We start from the raw sequence: 13,695 nt of genomic DNA on the forward strand, positions 1-13,695 counted from the left end.
AAAGTCTTTTGGTGACAGCAAAGTAAGAACTCATTATGCTTTCAGGCCAATAATATTTTAGTGTGGCATAAGCCAAGTTCAATGAGAAATTAATTTTCACCAAGGGCTGTCCTTACCTCAAATATGTTTGAAGGCTCATTGTTGTACTGATTGGATATTATTTCTGACTGGTCACTGCACCACTTGAGTCCACCCAGAAAGCTGTCTGTATCCAAGTCGTTCACGTCTAGTTCAGAAAGGTCAAGTTCAGGAAGATCTGGGCAAAGAGGCTGGTCTTCACCAACCAGAGCAGCACACTGCAGGGGGCAGGGGAGGAAAGAAAAAAGCTTTCATTAACTGCAGGAATTTATTAAACTGCAATAGCATGTGATAGGAATTAAGCCTGGTTAATTCAACGACACCACCAAAGCTGGTTTCCAGGGTTTTAGTCCCCAGAATAAACATCCTAAATTCTTTAACTCGCTTTGCTCCCAAAGGATACTTTGCCAGAACCATTCCATCCCAAATGCTACCTCCAAATCCATAGTAAATGCCATGCTTCCATGAAGCCTTCTCTGATTCGTCCAGTTAGAAATCAACTTAGATTTGTTGGTACCTCTTTGAAAGTTAGCACTTACCAAGTTTCAAATTGTTTTCTGGTTAACTATATGCAAAATTTCATTCTACTCTTAGAGTATAAGCCCTTTGAGGGAAGGATACAGATTTGATTTCACCTTGGAATTACATCACACACACGAGCGACAAACGATTACTAAATGAGAGAAAAAAAAACCATAAGAACTACACCAGGAAAACTTTCTCCATTTACTCTCTCTTTAACCATTATAATCCATATAATTCATTTAGCAACTAATGATGCAACGTCCTTTAACATGTCTATGGTTCTCTTGAATCGTTATTTAAATCTTTTACTTGACTTTTCATGAGATTCTGAACTTCTCAAACAGGTCAAAAATAAATCCATTGAGATGAAGGACAAAAATCATATTTTTTATGATCTTTGTTATCTTTCACTATGTGTAACTTGCAAGTCTTCTGTGTTGGTGTGTGCGTCTGTGTATATGTGTATACCGTTGGGATCACCTGAAGTCTGAAAAGAAAAACCACTCTAGCACACCACAACTATGTTTTTGTTCATCATTTATATATTCCTAAACTGTGCTCTAAGTGAATTCAAAAGAACAATTTTTTATTTGGAGTTTTAAAAATGGTTTCAATATATTGAGAGGCTTAAAATACCCTCTACCAGGACTGGGCTGCTCGTCACCTCCTTGCATAGAGTAAGTGGTCTGTTAACTCTCCTGCACTGTGGGTTTCTGAGGAAAGTGGACCCGCTTCCTAAGGTGGGCTTCTAACCTCGAATTGGCTATCTGACTGCTGTTTCATCACTGCCAATTGTGAAGAACCCTGCAGAAGCTTCCTTTGGAAGGGATCTGGTGATGCCAGAGCCATAAGGACTTTATCTATCTGCAAGCCGAGGGGTCTCAATGGAAAGGCACACTCCCTGAGGTGGTATACTCACGGGCCTCCCTTCCAAGGCCAGGAGAGATGCTGGGGAGTTCTTCCCATCCAGGCAGCAGTTGGGCATGAAGCTAAAGATACTGCTTGACATTTAGATTTTGAATAAAATAAGTTCTATGCAGATTTTTTTTCTCAAGCACCCCTGTCATCCCTGGCAGGCTACATGACACGGGTCATATGCAGCAGCACGCTGAGAAGTAGGTACTGGATAATGGAGCCAGCAGTTGGTAAGGGGAGGCTGGGAGAAGGCTGAAAATTCCTGCACTTCCTCCCTAAGACCACTGGGCCCCACTGAGATCCCAAACTGCAGGCACAAAGGTAATGCCAAGAAAGGGCAACCCCCTTCATCTCAACTCTTTCCTTATCATTTTATTGGTCTTTCTCTTTTATTATTGGAGTTAGCCCAAAGCTGCAGATCCGTATACTTGACTAGATTGATAAGTAAGCGGAGGCTGGGCTGAAGAGAAGATTTTGTTCTGGGACAGTGTTTGGATTTTGTTACAGGCACAACACTTCCCAGTCTCCACACTTGCCCACTGCTTGTCCTCCAAACACAAACACACACACCCCCACACACAGTTAACTCTTCCACAACACGACCGATTCAGAGACAAGGGGAGAACTTTTTCACTGGTGCAAAACCCACTAGGATTAGGGGAGAGTCCTTAAAATAAAAAGCATAAACAACAAAAATGACGACAAAAAAGAAAAATAAGTTAGACAACGTAGGATCTCTACTTCTGGCTTAAATTCCTTTTGTGGACAGCATACTCTAGAACCCGTGTTCGGGAATGTTGATACCAACTGGTGGACAACTTCTTGCTGTCTCCCTCTTTAACAGCCCTCTCGAGGCATGACTTCTCCAAAACCCTTTAACCTTTCAGAAATATGTATTTTTCAGTAACTTTTGAAAACCATTAAAAAGATCAGATCAATTTTTTGTATTTCACTCTGCTGTAATTCACATATTTCTTTCCTTTCCTCTCTCTGTCTGCCTCGCTCATTTTTGCTTTTCTGTTATCATTGAAAAATGTGAATGTGCTCTTGCCAATGCTGACGTGCTAATAAAATCAGGGCTTCTGAACGTGGCATCATCCTGATAATCTAAAACACATTAGTGGCAGCAAGTGTTCCTGTTATTAATTTATATTTGGCCTTTGGATGATGCCAGACTTAACAGTCCGAGCCCTGTAACTGTCCTCATCTGACACTCTGATATTTACTGCTTCCCTATACATCTGTAACAGGTGTGCTTTACTGCAATTACAGAGACACATTCTACTGCCTCTTCGCAACTATGACAGCTATTTCACAACCACAGCCTTAATTTTATAATAAGATTTAAGAGGATAAAGCAGTCACTAAACACAAAAGGCTAATTATTGTACGTTATTTCACCCCAACAGACTTTTCTCTTAGTTAAAGAGCAGACAATAAATTAGCTTAACTGCACTGATGATAATGAAACATTATAATTAAGTATAATTCTCCATTAACCTTTTGGAGGTTTTTGTGCCATTGATGGTAAATTTTAAAGAGAGAGAGAGCAGAAAGAGTGGACTTGGCCACATTAATTACATTAATGAAAAAAGAACCTGACTTCTTAAAAAAGAAATTAGGACAGGGGATAAGGGGCAGGGCAGGGGTCAGTAAAGAATGACAGTCTTAGTAGAGTGTATGTCATCGGAACTGTCTCTATCAATCTTGGTAAGCTTACTGGACATCACCTTCATTAAACTGTGAAACACGGGGCACTCTGAGTAGCTATAGTGATAGAGGCCTTTATTAACCAATGTACTGTCCCGTCATTATGTGCAAAAGGGCATAATACGTTTTAGGATGACAGCAAACATTAATGATTCAAAAAATGAAAGCGGCCTACGCTACCTGCTGCTCATAATATTTGAGCCTGGCGGAGGTGATTCCCAGGGCTGCCACCACGAAGGCTGGGCTGCTAGCAGCCTGCTGCCTCCAGCGCAATAGAGAAGCGACTGGCCCGTCTCAGCTGACCGACAACTCAATCCACGGCTGGACAATTAGCCCGAGACCTCACCTCCTTAAGAACAAAATTAAAAAGCCAGTGTTCTAAACGGTGCTGACGCTTATTTGAAAATGACTGCAGGAATGCCAATGAGGAAAGGAAATCGTCCCTATTTCCATATGATCTAGTTCTTCAATCAACTCCTAGCAGCATCAGGAAGAATACATGATGGAAAAATGAAACTGCAGCAGCTGAGACCCACAGTGCCAGCCAGACAACCGCCCGCAGGATACTCCAGCTACTCGAAGACAATTAGGACTTTGAAGCCACTTAGAACCCTGCCTCGTAAGAGCTGCAGGACGTATGAATTATCCATAACTCTTCCACCTTACCAAGAAATCACAACAAGGTAAGAACAGCTACAATTCGCAAATATGCATCTGCCAAGGCAAGAGAGGGCAAACGGAGCCAGCATTTGCAAGCCCAGTGAAGAGTTAAGAATCCAGGGCATGCCTCACTAGAGAGGAAAAATGCATTCGCAGACGGCCTTGGCCAAATTATTTTCACTTTAGATGTGTATCGCGGCACCACATGGACATCTTATTTAATCAAATCACGTGTAGCCCTTGATCCTCCCCTTACCCTACGTGCCCCCAGCTTCCCAGAGGAAGCTCTCCCAGCCCTTTGCCAGATTCATTGTTAGCTGCTCAGATCCTCCCTGCAATTCAATTCGGGTCCATCTCACCAGAGTCCACAGAAAGTTTTGCTTGTTTCCCAAGTTGGCCAAACTTCCCGAGAACATTCCATTGTGTTGAATGCGAACATGCCGCGGTCCTCCGTCCCCCCCGCTAGTCACTCTAGACTCCAGAGATTACGAGGAAACCAGCTCGCTTTTTACCCCCTTGTATGAATTGTAGCCAGCAGAGACTGTGGAATTGATGTATTGCCATCTATTTTTACACAAGCAGCGAGCAGCTCCACACACAGTCCTGCATAAACTCTATTCTCTCTCCGGCTTCAGGCAGCTCTCTGTGGTACAGAGAGATTTAACCATTGGCTTCCCTGCCACTGACGCTGATGGAAAACCTTGCACTGTAAGGCTTTTTTTTTCTTTGCTGGCCAAAGCTTTCAACCACACAGAGGAGTTTTAAAGGAACCAGCTTTGTTGTTTTGTGTTCTGTGGGAAAAGCAATATAAAATAGCCCAGCAGGATTATTTAGGATTCTGTGAGTTCTCTGATGAACAGAGAGCGAAGAAGAAAAAAATCCAGACTAGAGTCAAAACTGACTAGATTTGAGCCCATCTATTTTAATATTTTTATCTTCATCTTATTATAAATAGAAATGGCATTTTTCCAACCAGGCCACTAAACACCACTGGAAAGACTTCAGCTTCTGATTCATATCAATATCTTAGGGCATAAATATTGCATATGAGTAGAAACAGAGCCAAAGGCACATGGAAAGAGTTTCTAACTGCAACAGATCCTGATGACAGCAGCTAAGCTTTGATTTGTTCACGGTATCTCAGAGCCACCTTAAAATAGCAAACTTATTGGAGTTAAGATAAGATTGAGATTCCCTTCCCAAAGCTCCTGCCGGGGCTACTTTGCTGCCTCCTCTCCTCGCCCAAGCCCAAGCCCTTCCCCCTCTTACAGGAATAATTGCATTGCGAGGGAAGCTTCCGTCCTGGCTGCAGTGCTGAGCCCAGCCCCACCTCACCTCGATGTCACTCCATACAGAGTCCTGGTTGCACATGTCCCACGCCATCCAGCTCCTGAATGACGCCAGTCAAGCTGTTTCAACTCCAATCCACAGTGACACAGAGCACACACTCATGCAGGCAACCAGCCCCTTACTGAGAGTGAACTGAAGGCACCTGTCTTACTACAGTCCCCAGTCACATGACAAAGCTATTAAAAAGTAGGCTGGGCTGTCACTCACCCAGCCTCCCTTCTCCTGTGCTGCTAGCTGCTCAAACTCGTGACGTCACTCAAAGGCAGCCCTCTGCCTCAGTGAAGTAACGCTTAAAAAAAAAAAAAAACGGAAAGAAAGAAAGAAAGGAAACACTTGGACTTTTGGAGCATCATGCTGTGACTAAAGCCAGCTTTGAATGCCACCGACTCTAAATGGAGCCCTGGCCATATAATAACTCAAATCCCCTGCAATCTTTTTTTAATTTATTTTCCTTCCAAAACAAGCAAGTGGCAAAGCTCTCTGTTTCAAGACAGAGTAACTACATTCTTAGCTAAAATGTGGACTCCCTCAGGACTCAGTTTGAAGACATCTAAGTGGACTTGGTTTGGGACTAAGGCAAGATCTTATCACATGATGGATTTTTATGAGACATTTTCTAATTGGGGGAAGTGTTTGAAAACAGAGAATGGGGCATGCTTTCTTTCTTTCTTTCTTTCTTTTTTTTTTTTTTTTTTTTCTTATTTAATCAACAAAACAGCCTGTATTTGTTAAGGTATAAACAAACTCCTCTACCCAGAAATCTGCTGTCCCTGTGGCAGCAGGGAATACCAGCTCCCGAGAAGTGTTACTGCAGTTTACTTTGCTCCATATAAGGAGAACAAGCAACAAAATACCACCCTTTCAGGGTCCTTCTAATTATTTCCATTTCTCTCATAGGCTCTCAGAAAACAAGTGTTAGTAAAGACAGTCGCTGCAGCTTTGCCCAGATCAGCTTAGTTTCCCGGCTACCTTTTTTTTTTTTCATACATGTAGCATTTCCTCTGCAACTGCCTTAGGGTGCCTTTTTGAATAAACACTGGATTCCAACCCTAGTACCCTGGGTTGTGCAGTTTGCCTTTGAGATCAAGAATGTCCATGGAGTAAGGGAAAAATACCGACATGCTATTAGCAGAAATATTCATTTCTTGAGCTTTTTCATTCTTTGAATTTTTCAGCTTCTAGCCTGAGACAATGAGGGCTAATGCAGGTTCAACTGTTTTATGATGACACTACATATTGAATCCATAACAAACTCAAGGTACTAGACAACGCCAGAAAACACTTCCCATAACACCACAGAGGTCGGATTTAACCCTTCCAAGTTCCAGAGTGATGTTCACGTGGACATATATTTGTGAATATACATGTTTTTATAAAATTTTAAACCCCATATATTTTAAAAATCAACTCAGTCTTTTACTTGATAATTACTCATCTGAAAAAAAAAATTCCCCAGGTATCTAAAAATGATTCTAAAGCACTATTCATTTAATCTCCTATTCTACTAAGTTTAATGTAATGAATTCGCTATTGTCCATTCCTTTATCAGGAAAAGAATGGTGATTTGCTCTAAATATAAAGTTGCTCAAATATTAAAGTGAAAGAAAAAACAAACCAAAAAACATCAGACTGTTTCTTCTTTCAGATCACATCTATTTTAAGAAATTTGTCTACTCTGAGATCTGCAACAAGTTGCTACTATATTCCTGAATAATGTGAGGAAATTGACAGTTTGTCATTACTGGACATAAAACGATGGCCAAAAGCTTTGACGTTTTGAGTTAGCTGAATACATTTCACTGGCACATTTTCCCTCTTACAAATAGCGGAAAATTACCATAGTTTTAATTTTCCAAATCAAGAGAGAACAGGAAAATACAACCTCGGGAAGGCTTTTATACATGCAATTAGTGGCATTACTCTGCACTCCCCACAAAGAAACACTAATTTTCTTCACAATTATATTCTGATTTAATGTAAAACTACAGTAAATTATTAAAATGCAGGGCAAAGGTCATTGGCTCTGTGCTCAACACAGTCAACTGTGAAATAATATTGGTCACTTGACCGAGAAGAGTGATGTTTATTCATTATTATCAGGTGATCCCTGTGTCGTGATATTCTCTGATACTTTTTGTGTTCGTTGAATGCTAGGCATCCATTATATTTATGTGAATATATGTATAATTTTTAATCCTACCTTTTAGAGATGTTCTTTACACTGGAACATTCTGTATTATTATTTTTGATATTTAACCTGTTCATATTACGTTATCGGGGTTTTCTTGTTTGTCTTTTTGTCGCCTAATTCCACTTTTTCTTAATCAAATCAGCACATCCACTGAAAGCAAAGGTGGTTTTATATATACATACATTTTTTTTTTTCTTCTTACCGTCACGAAGAGGGTTAGTTAGGAGTCAAAACATTGAAATGATTTATAAACTCCAGCATACTGCAATTTTCCCCTCAAATTTCTATTATTGTCCACATAAAAATTTAAATAGATTCTTGGGGAAAATTAGAGTACCTTCCACTGTTGTTTTTTTGGTCTCAAAATTACAACTCTAATGAGAGGGATACTCCAGAGGTCTTATAACTTGGTTAATTAGCTCTTCAGATTAAAGTTTCTCTTCTGTCCAGTTTTTCTTTTCTCAGGAGAACATAAAGTGTTAGTTGCTCACCAACCTTGGTCTTTCCTGGTTTCCCAGGATGTTTCTGTATTTGATTCTCCCTCAGGCCTTGACTGTTTCTCTTCTTTCTCCCTGCAGCCCTCTTTTCACCCCTTCATCAACTCTGCCTCCAAGATTTCCAAATGTTTGGTTTCAATCAACAAGGATCTATTGAAACCTTACTGTGTCCACAGCAATGTACTGCAAGGGCTGCTAAGAAGGCATATGTCATGAACACAAGGGAACTTACAATTTGGGGGGATGACAGACCTTAAAAACACAGAATAATCTGATATGAAAAACACAATGCTATTTTGGTCAATATCCGATTCCTGTCTTCCTTAAAATACACCCTTTCTATGTACAAGGTCCTTTCACTAACCATTAAATTCACACCCAATCAACCCCATTTTGTCTCAACAATAGAAGGAGGTATTTATTAACATCTGTTGAGTGCTCATAATTTTCCATATCTACACAGAGCCTGGATTCCACCCCAATGGAATTTCTCCCTTTAGTAGTTCTGTTATTGTTCCCCAAGACTCCAACATTGGTGGAGGCAAGAGTATCTATCCTTAAAGTCGATAACAAGAGAGAAATTAAACCTTCAAGAGAAGAATTCAATTCTAGGAAAAAAATTTGACAAAGTACATGATGTTTGAGTTTCCTTTCCCTCTCCTGCCCCAGATTACAAGGCTTTTGCTGCCCTGCCTATTTCAGACATCTGCCACTTATAAAAAATAAACACCATCAAACCCAAATACCCAAGTAGACAACAGCAGAGACAATCGGTTTTGATCTCATTATTGAACATAGGTGAGAACTCAGAAGTGAAGAGCTACTAGTATAAATATCTTTGCTCATGTTACATAAGAATAAATTTAAGGCGAAAAGTTTATAAGGAAGAAAAATGGGGAAGAAAATATACAGCAGAGCTTACAAGGGCTAGACACTGAGATTAGCATTTTAGATACCACACTTCAATCAATTTAGTCCTCAAAACTACCCAATAAAGATGATCTGTGTACCCATTTTACAACTGAGAAAAATAAGACAGAGCCAGGATTTAGATAACAGCTGAAAAGAGCATACAGATCTCTGAAAACCCTTCTAGGAAGAACTAAAGTTTCATAATAAGAATAATATTCACTCCCAAATCAAAAGCACAGCAAAGTCCCCCGAGGCAACTTAATAACCTAGAGACTGTCTATGTAGCTGGAAACCAACATTCTTGGGAATGCTGCCTGCATAGAAAGGAAAGGGATCTGCCCAGAATGCCTAATATTTTTAAAGTTAATCATTGATAACGGGCATTCAATTGCTGGCTTTTAATTCCTAGAGGGGTTAACTGATCCTGAAACCCCACATCAGTCTGAGCACGTGCTCTGAGCCCCTGGGACGTGTTTGAAGCTGCTGCTGTGCAGGGCACAGAAGTTGGTAGCAGGGCAGGGTATGACAAAGGCCTCTAGCCTATAACCACTCTAAAATGAAGTCTTATTTTACACAAAATCACCATGGTGATGGCACTGTGAACTAAGCATATTTGGGAAACAGAGGAAAATCAGTAGTCGGCTTTAATGCCTCCTAGCAGTTGTTTATTTTATCTTCTAATAAACTAAACAACTTCAGCAACCTCTGTCTCATCTCCAGCGAAACCTTCTGCAGACCAGCTCTATGCAACTGAGCCTGTATTTTAACGTGGATCTCAAAATCTACTCTTAGCATTTTTCACATTAAAGTAAAAAATAATGTGCAAATTAATCCAAATTGCAATCAACTGGACTAATCTAAACATAAGGCAAGAAGTATGCTTATTAGGCCCACAGATAAGAGATAATAAAAGGATGGTTAAAATCTGATTTCGTCTGATGCTTAACTCTGTTGTATTTGTGCATTTATAGACATTTTCATTTACCTTAATTATTTCAGGTTAATTCATTTATAATGCAGCGAGTTATTGACAATTTAAACAAGAAATGTTCAATAGGATTATTTAGCATTTTCTTTTACTGAAACTGAAAATAAAGCACATCATATCTTATTAAATATGTTATTATTTAAAATTTTAAAGTCTTATCGAAACTCAATAACATAATTCACTTGGTAAGAGAGATATTTTATCCCCTAACTGAAGTTATTGAAGGCCAGAGTAACCTCAGGTAGAAACACAAATTATTAAATTGGAATAAAACTGTTAGTCAAACAGTTCCCCCTGTTTGGTACTTATTTCTAGAGCTGGGGTCTTAATGAGCCTAACTTTTTTTGATTGTAGAGAAAAAAATGTATTTTCAACTATTGTTGAAATGGAAGAATTAAATAAGTGAAGTTTTTTTTTTTTCTTTTTCTTTTTTTTCAATCCCACCAGGTAAGATTCAGAAGGGTTTTAGTTATTTTGCTTTTGTTTCTGTTGTGGATTTCTCCAGTGCTTTGGTATTTGAATTTTACTCTAGCAGAGTGAATATATATCCTAAAAATGTGGGGATGTAGAAAGGAAATAAATTCTCATCTTAGGAAGCAATTAGCTTAAGGTCTAGCTAAATTTTGTGATACCTTATATAAAATCTTATTTTTTTGCTAGCTCAAGTAAACACAGGATTTTTGAGGAAATATTCTTAATCAAGAAGACCACTTCTAAGACTGACCTCCACATTTAGCAGCTCAATCAAAAACAGATGTCAAATACTACTGGTCAGATTATAAATGAGTACAAATTTTTCTAGAGGACAATCGGGCAGTATGTGTTAAAAACGTTAAAAATGGGCATCCCCATAGATCCAGAAATTCTGCTTCTAGAAGTTCATCTTAAGGAAATAACGGGGATATGTGCAAAGATTTTTAGTGTGAAGATAGTCAATGCGACATAATTTACACTATTGAAAACTTGAAAGCAGTGTAAATGTCCAACAATAATGGCCTAGCAAAATAAATAATGGAACACTATATATATATAAACTCATATATATTCATACACATATATTCATTATGTATACATATTCAATGCTATCATTAAAAACTGTTGTGAAATACATTAATGGCATAATGAGAAAATGTTCAAAGTATATTAAGGTTTAAAATTATGTTTGAAAAAACTATAATCACAACAAATTTACATATAAATATACATTCAGAAAGACAGAAGAGCTAAGAGGATAAGGAGAAAATATAATAAGGTGTTAATAGTGGCCGATGACATAAGTTCTATTAAATTTGTGTGTGTGGGGGGGTATATGTGCCTTTCTGTAATTTTTTAAATTTTCTATGCTAAATATGTATAACTTTTATATTCAGAAGAAGAATAAAAACTATTCATTTTAAAAAGAAACATAGAGATTCAGACGTATAACTGTGCCTTCTTAATATACAGGGAATGTAGCAAATAGAAATAGCCCCTGACATCCAATATAAGCCTCAATATTCATCTTATATTTAAAAGAAAGCCATTTCTGTCTATCAAATCGAGTCTAACAGCCACTCCCCTCAGGATGCAAAGCTGAGAGAAGTTACTACCTCGCACCCTGAGAAACCTCTGAGTTCCGAATTATAGGGATAGGAAAGCTATCCACTATTAGCTTGCCTCAGAGGTGGGCCCAGACCACTGACACCCAGATGCCACAGCCATCTTCACTTTGTTTCTCAAGTTGAAATTTCATCAATTAAGTGAAACAAACATTCCACTCTAAACTGCAATTATCCTTGGTAGGGTTAAGGGGATTTCAGTTATTTATACAAAAGCATCTATTTGTTAATCATATTTTTTATTCCCTTCTAGCATCTAATGGAGCTCAGAAGCACATACCAAGAAAAAAAATAGTAAATGCTTTCAGAATGTTATGACTAAAGTATTAAGAAAATTTCTCAAGAAGGGATTGTTACTGACTAGGGAATAGGAAGGGGCAGTTCTAGAAGGAAGAAGGGAAGAGGTGCTGGAGATGTGGCTTCTACTGGAGACCACGGAAATTGACTGGATGGGGAAAATGCAGTCCACGTTTCAAACCAATGACTTGCAAGTGAACTTCTGGACCACAATCTGTTCCAAAACGGGGAGCCATCTGTATAAATGCTGTCATGTTGCAGCCCTGTTCTTGGGCAAGAAGCTCATTCTGGGTTCTCCAAATGTCACATGAGACCTTGACCCATCTCCTTCCCCCTGGAAGGCTGACTATCTCCACAGGAATGGAAACTGTATTATGAGCCTCTTCGACTTAGCATCCTTGCAGTTTCATGGGCCTTTCCTGCAAATCACTCTTCCTACACTTGGGTGATCATTATTTTGACCATTAAGAATTCTCATGAGAAGATGGTTGACGGGGCTGGAACCAAGGCCAAGTTCATGAGATATCAAGTGATTACATGAGACTCAAGTCTTCCTGATAAGTAGAGTGAGTTTGTGGATCTTGATTTAGCCCAAAAGAGAAGGACAAGGATGGTAGGAAGGACATGGGTCCTGCAATTCAACTTTGGGCGGTTCACTTAATGATTCTGCGCCTCAGTTTCCTTATCTATCAACAAAGATGGCCGGATTCAATTATATCTAAGATCCCTGTCAACTCTCAAATGCAATTCTGTATCTGCCTTGACAGACACAGGCAACCTGGGAAGACTTCTCTGCATGGGGTGAATCCAAATGTCTCATTGTACAAAGGCACTAGAAATCAGGGAGGGTGTGCAGGAAAGGTATCCGGTGCTCAACTTTGCTGAAAAACCACAGCTTCATCACTTTCATAGCAATACGGATATTTAACTTCCTAACCATTCCAGAAAAAGAATAGATGAGAACTGGTGAAACATAATACTTTCATGAATATTGGCTGTAAGAAGACCAGCTTCTACAGACCTGATTTCTTACAAAGCCCAGGTCATTGCCCCAGAGAAACAGCAAGCTTTCATCTTGTTTATCATTAATTCTATTAAATGGTACAAGTCACGTAGAAGATCAAGTCCCTGCTTGCATAGTAAGGATGAAAAACACACAGCTGATATGATAGTGACTATTCACTTCTGCCTGCATATAGATGCAATTTTACATACTAACATGTGATTTGGTTTTACAACAGGTAAGAAATGATGTTACCCAGAGAGAGAAGATAGAAAAGAGAATGGATCCGAAATTCAGGGTTTTGTAAATAGGAATAAGGTCTAGGGAAATACGAGCTTAGAGTAACACTTTTGCCTCCTAATACCAGAGCACTCCCCCCGTTAAAAAAACAGCTCATGGTATTGGGTAAAAGAAGACCTTACCTTTTTTTTTTTTTGTAATTTGAGAAGGATCATCTGAGATATTACTTTAGGGTGTGGAGGCAGAAAAGAAGGACAAATGCCTAACATAGGTTATCCTGGCATTATTAGCAAATATATTAAACCAACTCTGTATCACAAGGTATATAGTTGATGCATCACTGGGAGTTATCGAGTTTTCCTGTTTAGCTCTGTTCTTTGTACATATGACCCTATTTATCAGGAGGAAGATCTGTGCTTCAGAGCCAAATAATATCACCAACTTAGAGACCTTCCTTTAGCACTGAATGAATAACCCAGCTGCAGCCACACTGGATTCCCTAATAGGACATTTGGAGAGGGAGCCCTGGTAACAATGGAGTAAGCAAAGTAAGACCAGGTGAATGATAAACCTCAGTAAGGACAAAGCCTTGACGGACCACCAGCTCAAACAGTGCTGGACACTCCAGCAGTATACTCTAGCAGGACAGATTTAACTTCCTGCTTTCTTGCACCCAGAAAAAAGAAACAAGAAGAAAACTAACATAGGAAAGCTTGATTTCTGGGCCTGTG

The 13,695-nt window shown here is 39.2% G+C and overlaps 1 protein-coding gene across 4 annotated transcripts in view; it reads right to left on the minus strand.

Annotated features, from left to right (window-relative positions):
* The window catches only part of PPARGC1A (PPARG coactivator 1 alpha), a 97,518-nt gene extending 92,157 nt beyond the window's left edge, over positions 1-5,361 (minus strand). For 2 of the 4 annotated variants that reach the window (XR_003003355.1, XM_024745551.1), the window contains exons 1-2: positions 4,248-4,325; positions 117-296 (exon numbers count right to left, since the gene is read on the minus strand). Coding sequence is in view for 2 of the 4 variants with exons in the window: in XM_024745551.1 (XP_024601319.1) it covers positions 117-296; positions 4,248-4,304 (237 nt within the window). In the remaining 2 variants the exon portion in view is untranslated. Of the gene's footprint in view, positions 1-116; positions 297-4,247; positions 4,326-5,157; positions 5,194-5,223 lie in introns of those variants that run through there. The other 2 variants (XM_024745552.1, XM_024745553.1) reach the window with 2 other exon arrangements.
* Positions 5,362-13,695: the final 8,334 nt, after the last annotated feature.

This window comes from Neophocaena asiaeorientalis, unplaced genomic scaffold (assembly GCF_003031525.2).
Source record: "Neophocaena asiaeorientalis asiaeorientalis breed wild unplaced genomic scaffold, Neophocaena_asiaeorientalis_V1.1 scaffold397, whole genome shotgun sequence".
In the NCBI taxonomy this organism is placed as follows: Eukaryota; Metazoa; Chordata; class Mammalia; order Artiodactyla; family Phocoenidae; genus Neophocaena; species Neophocaena asiaeorientalis.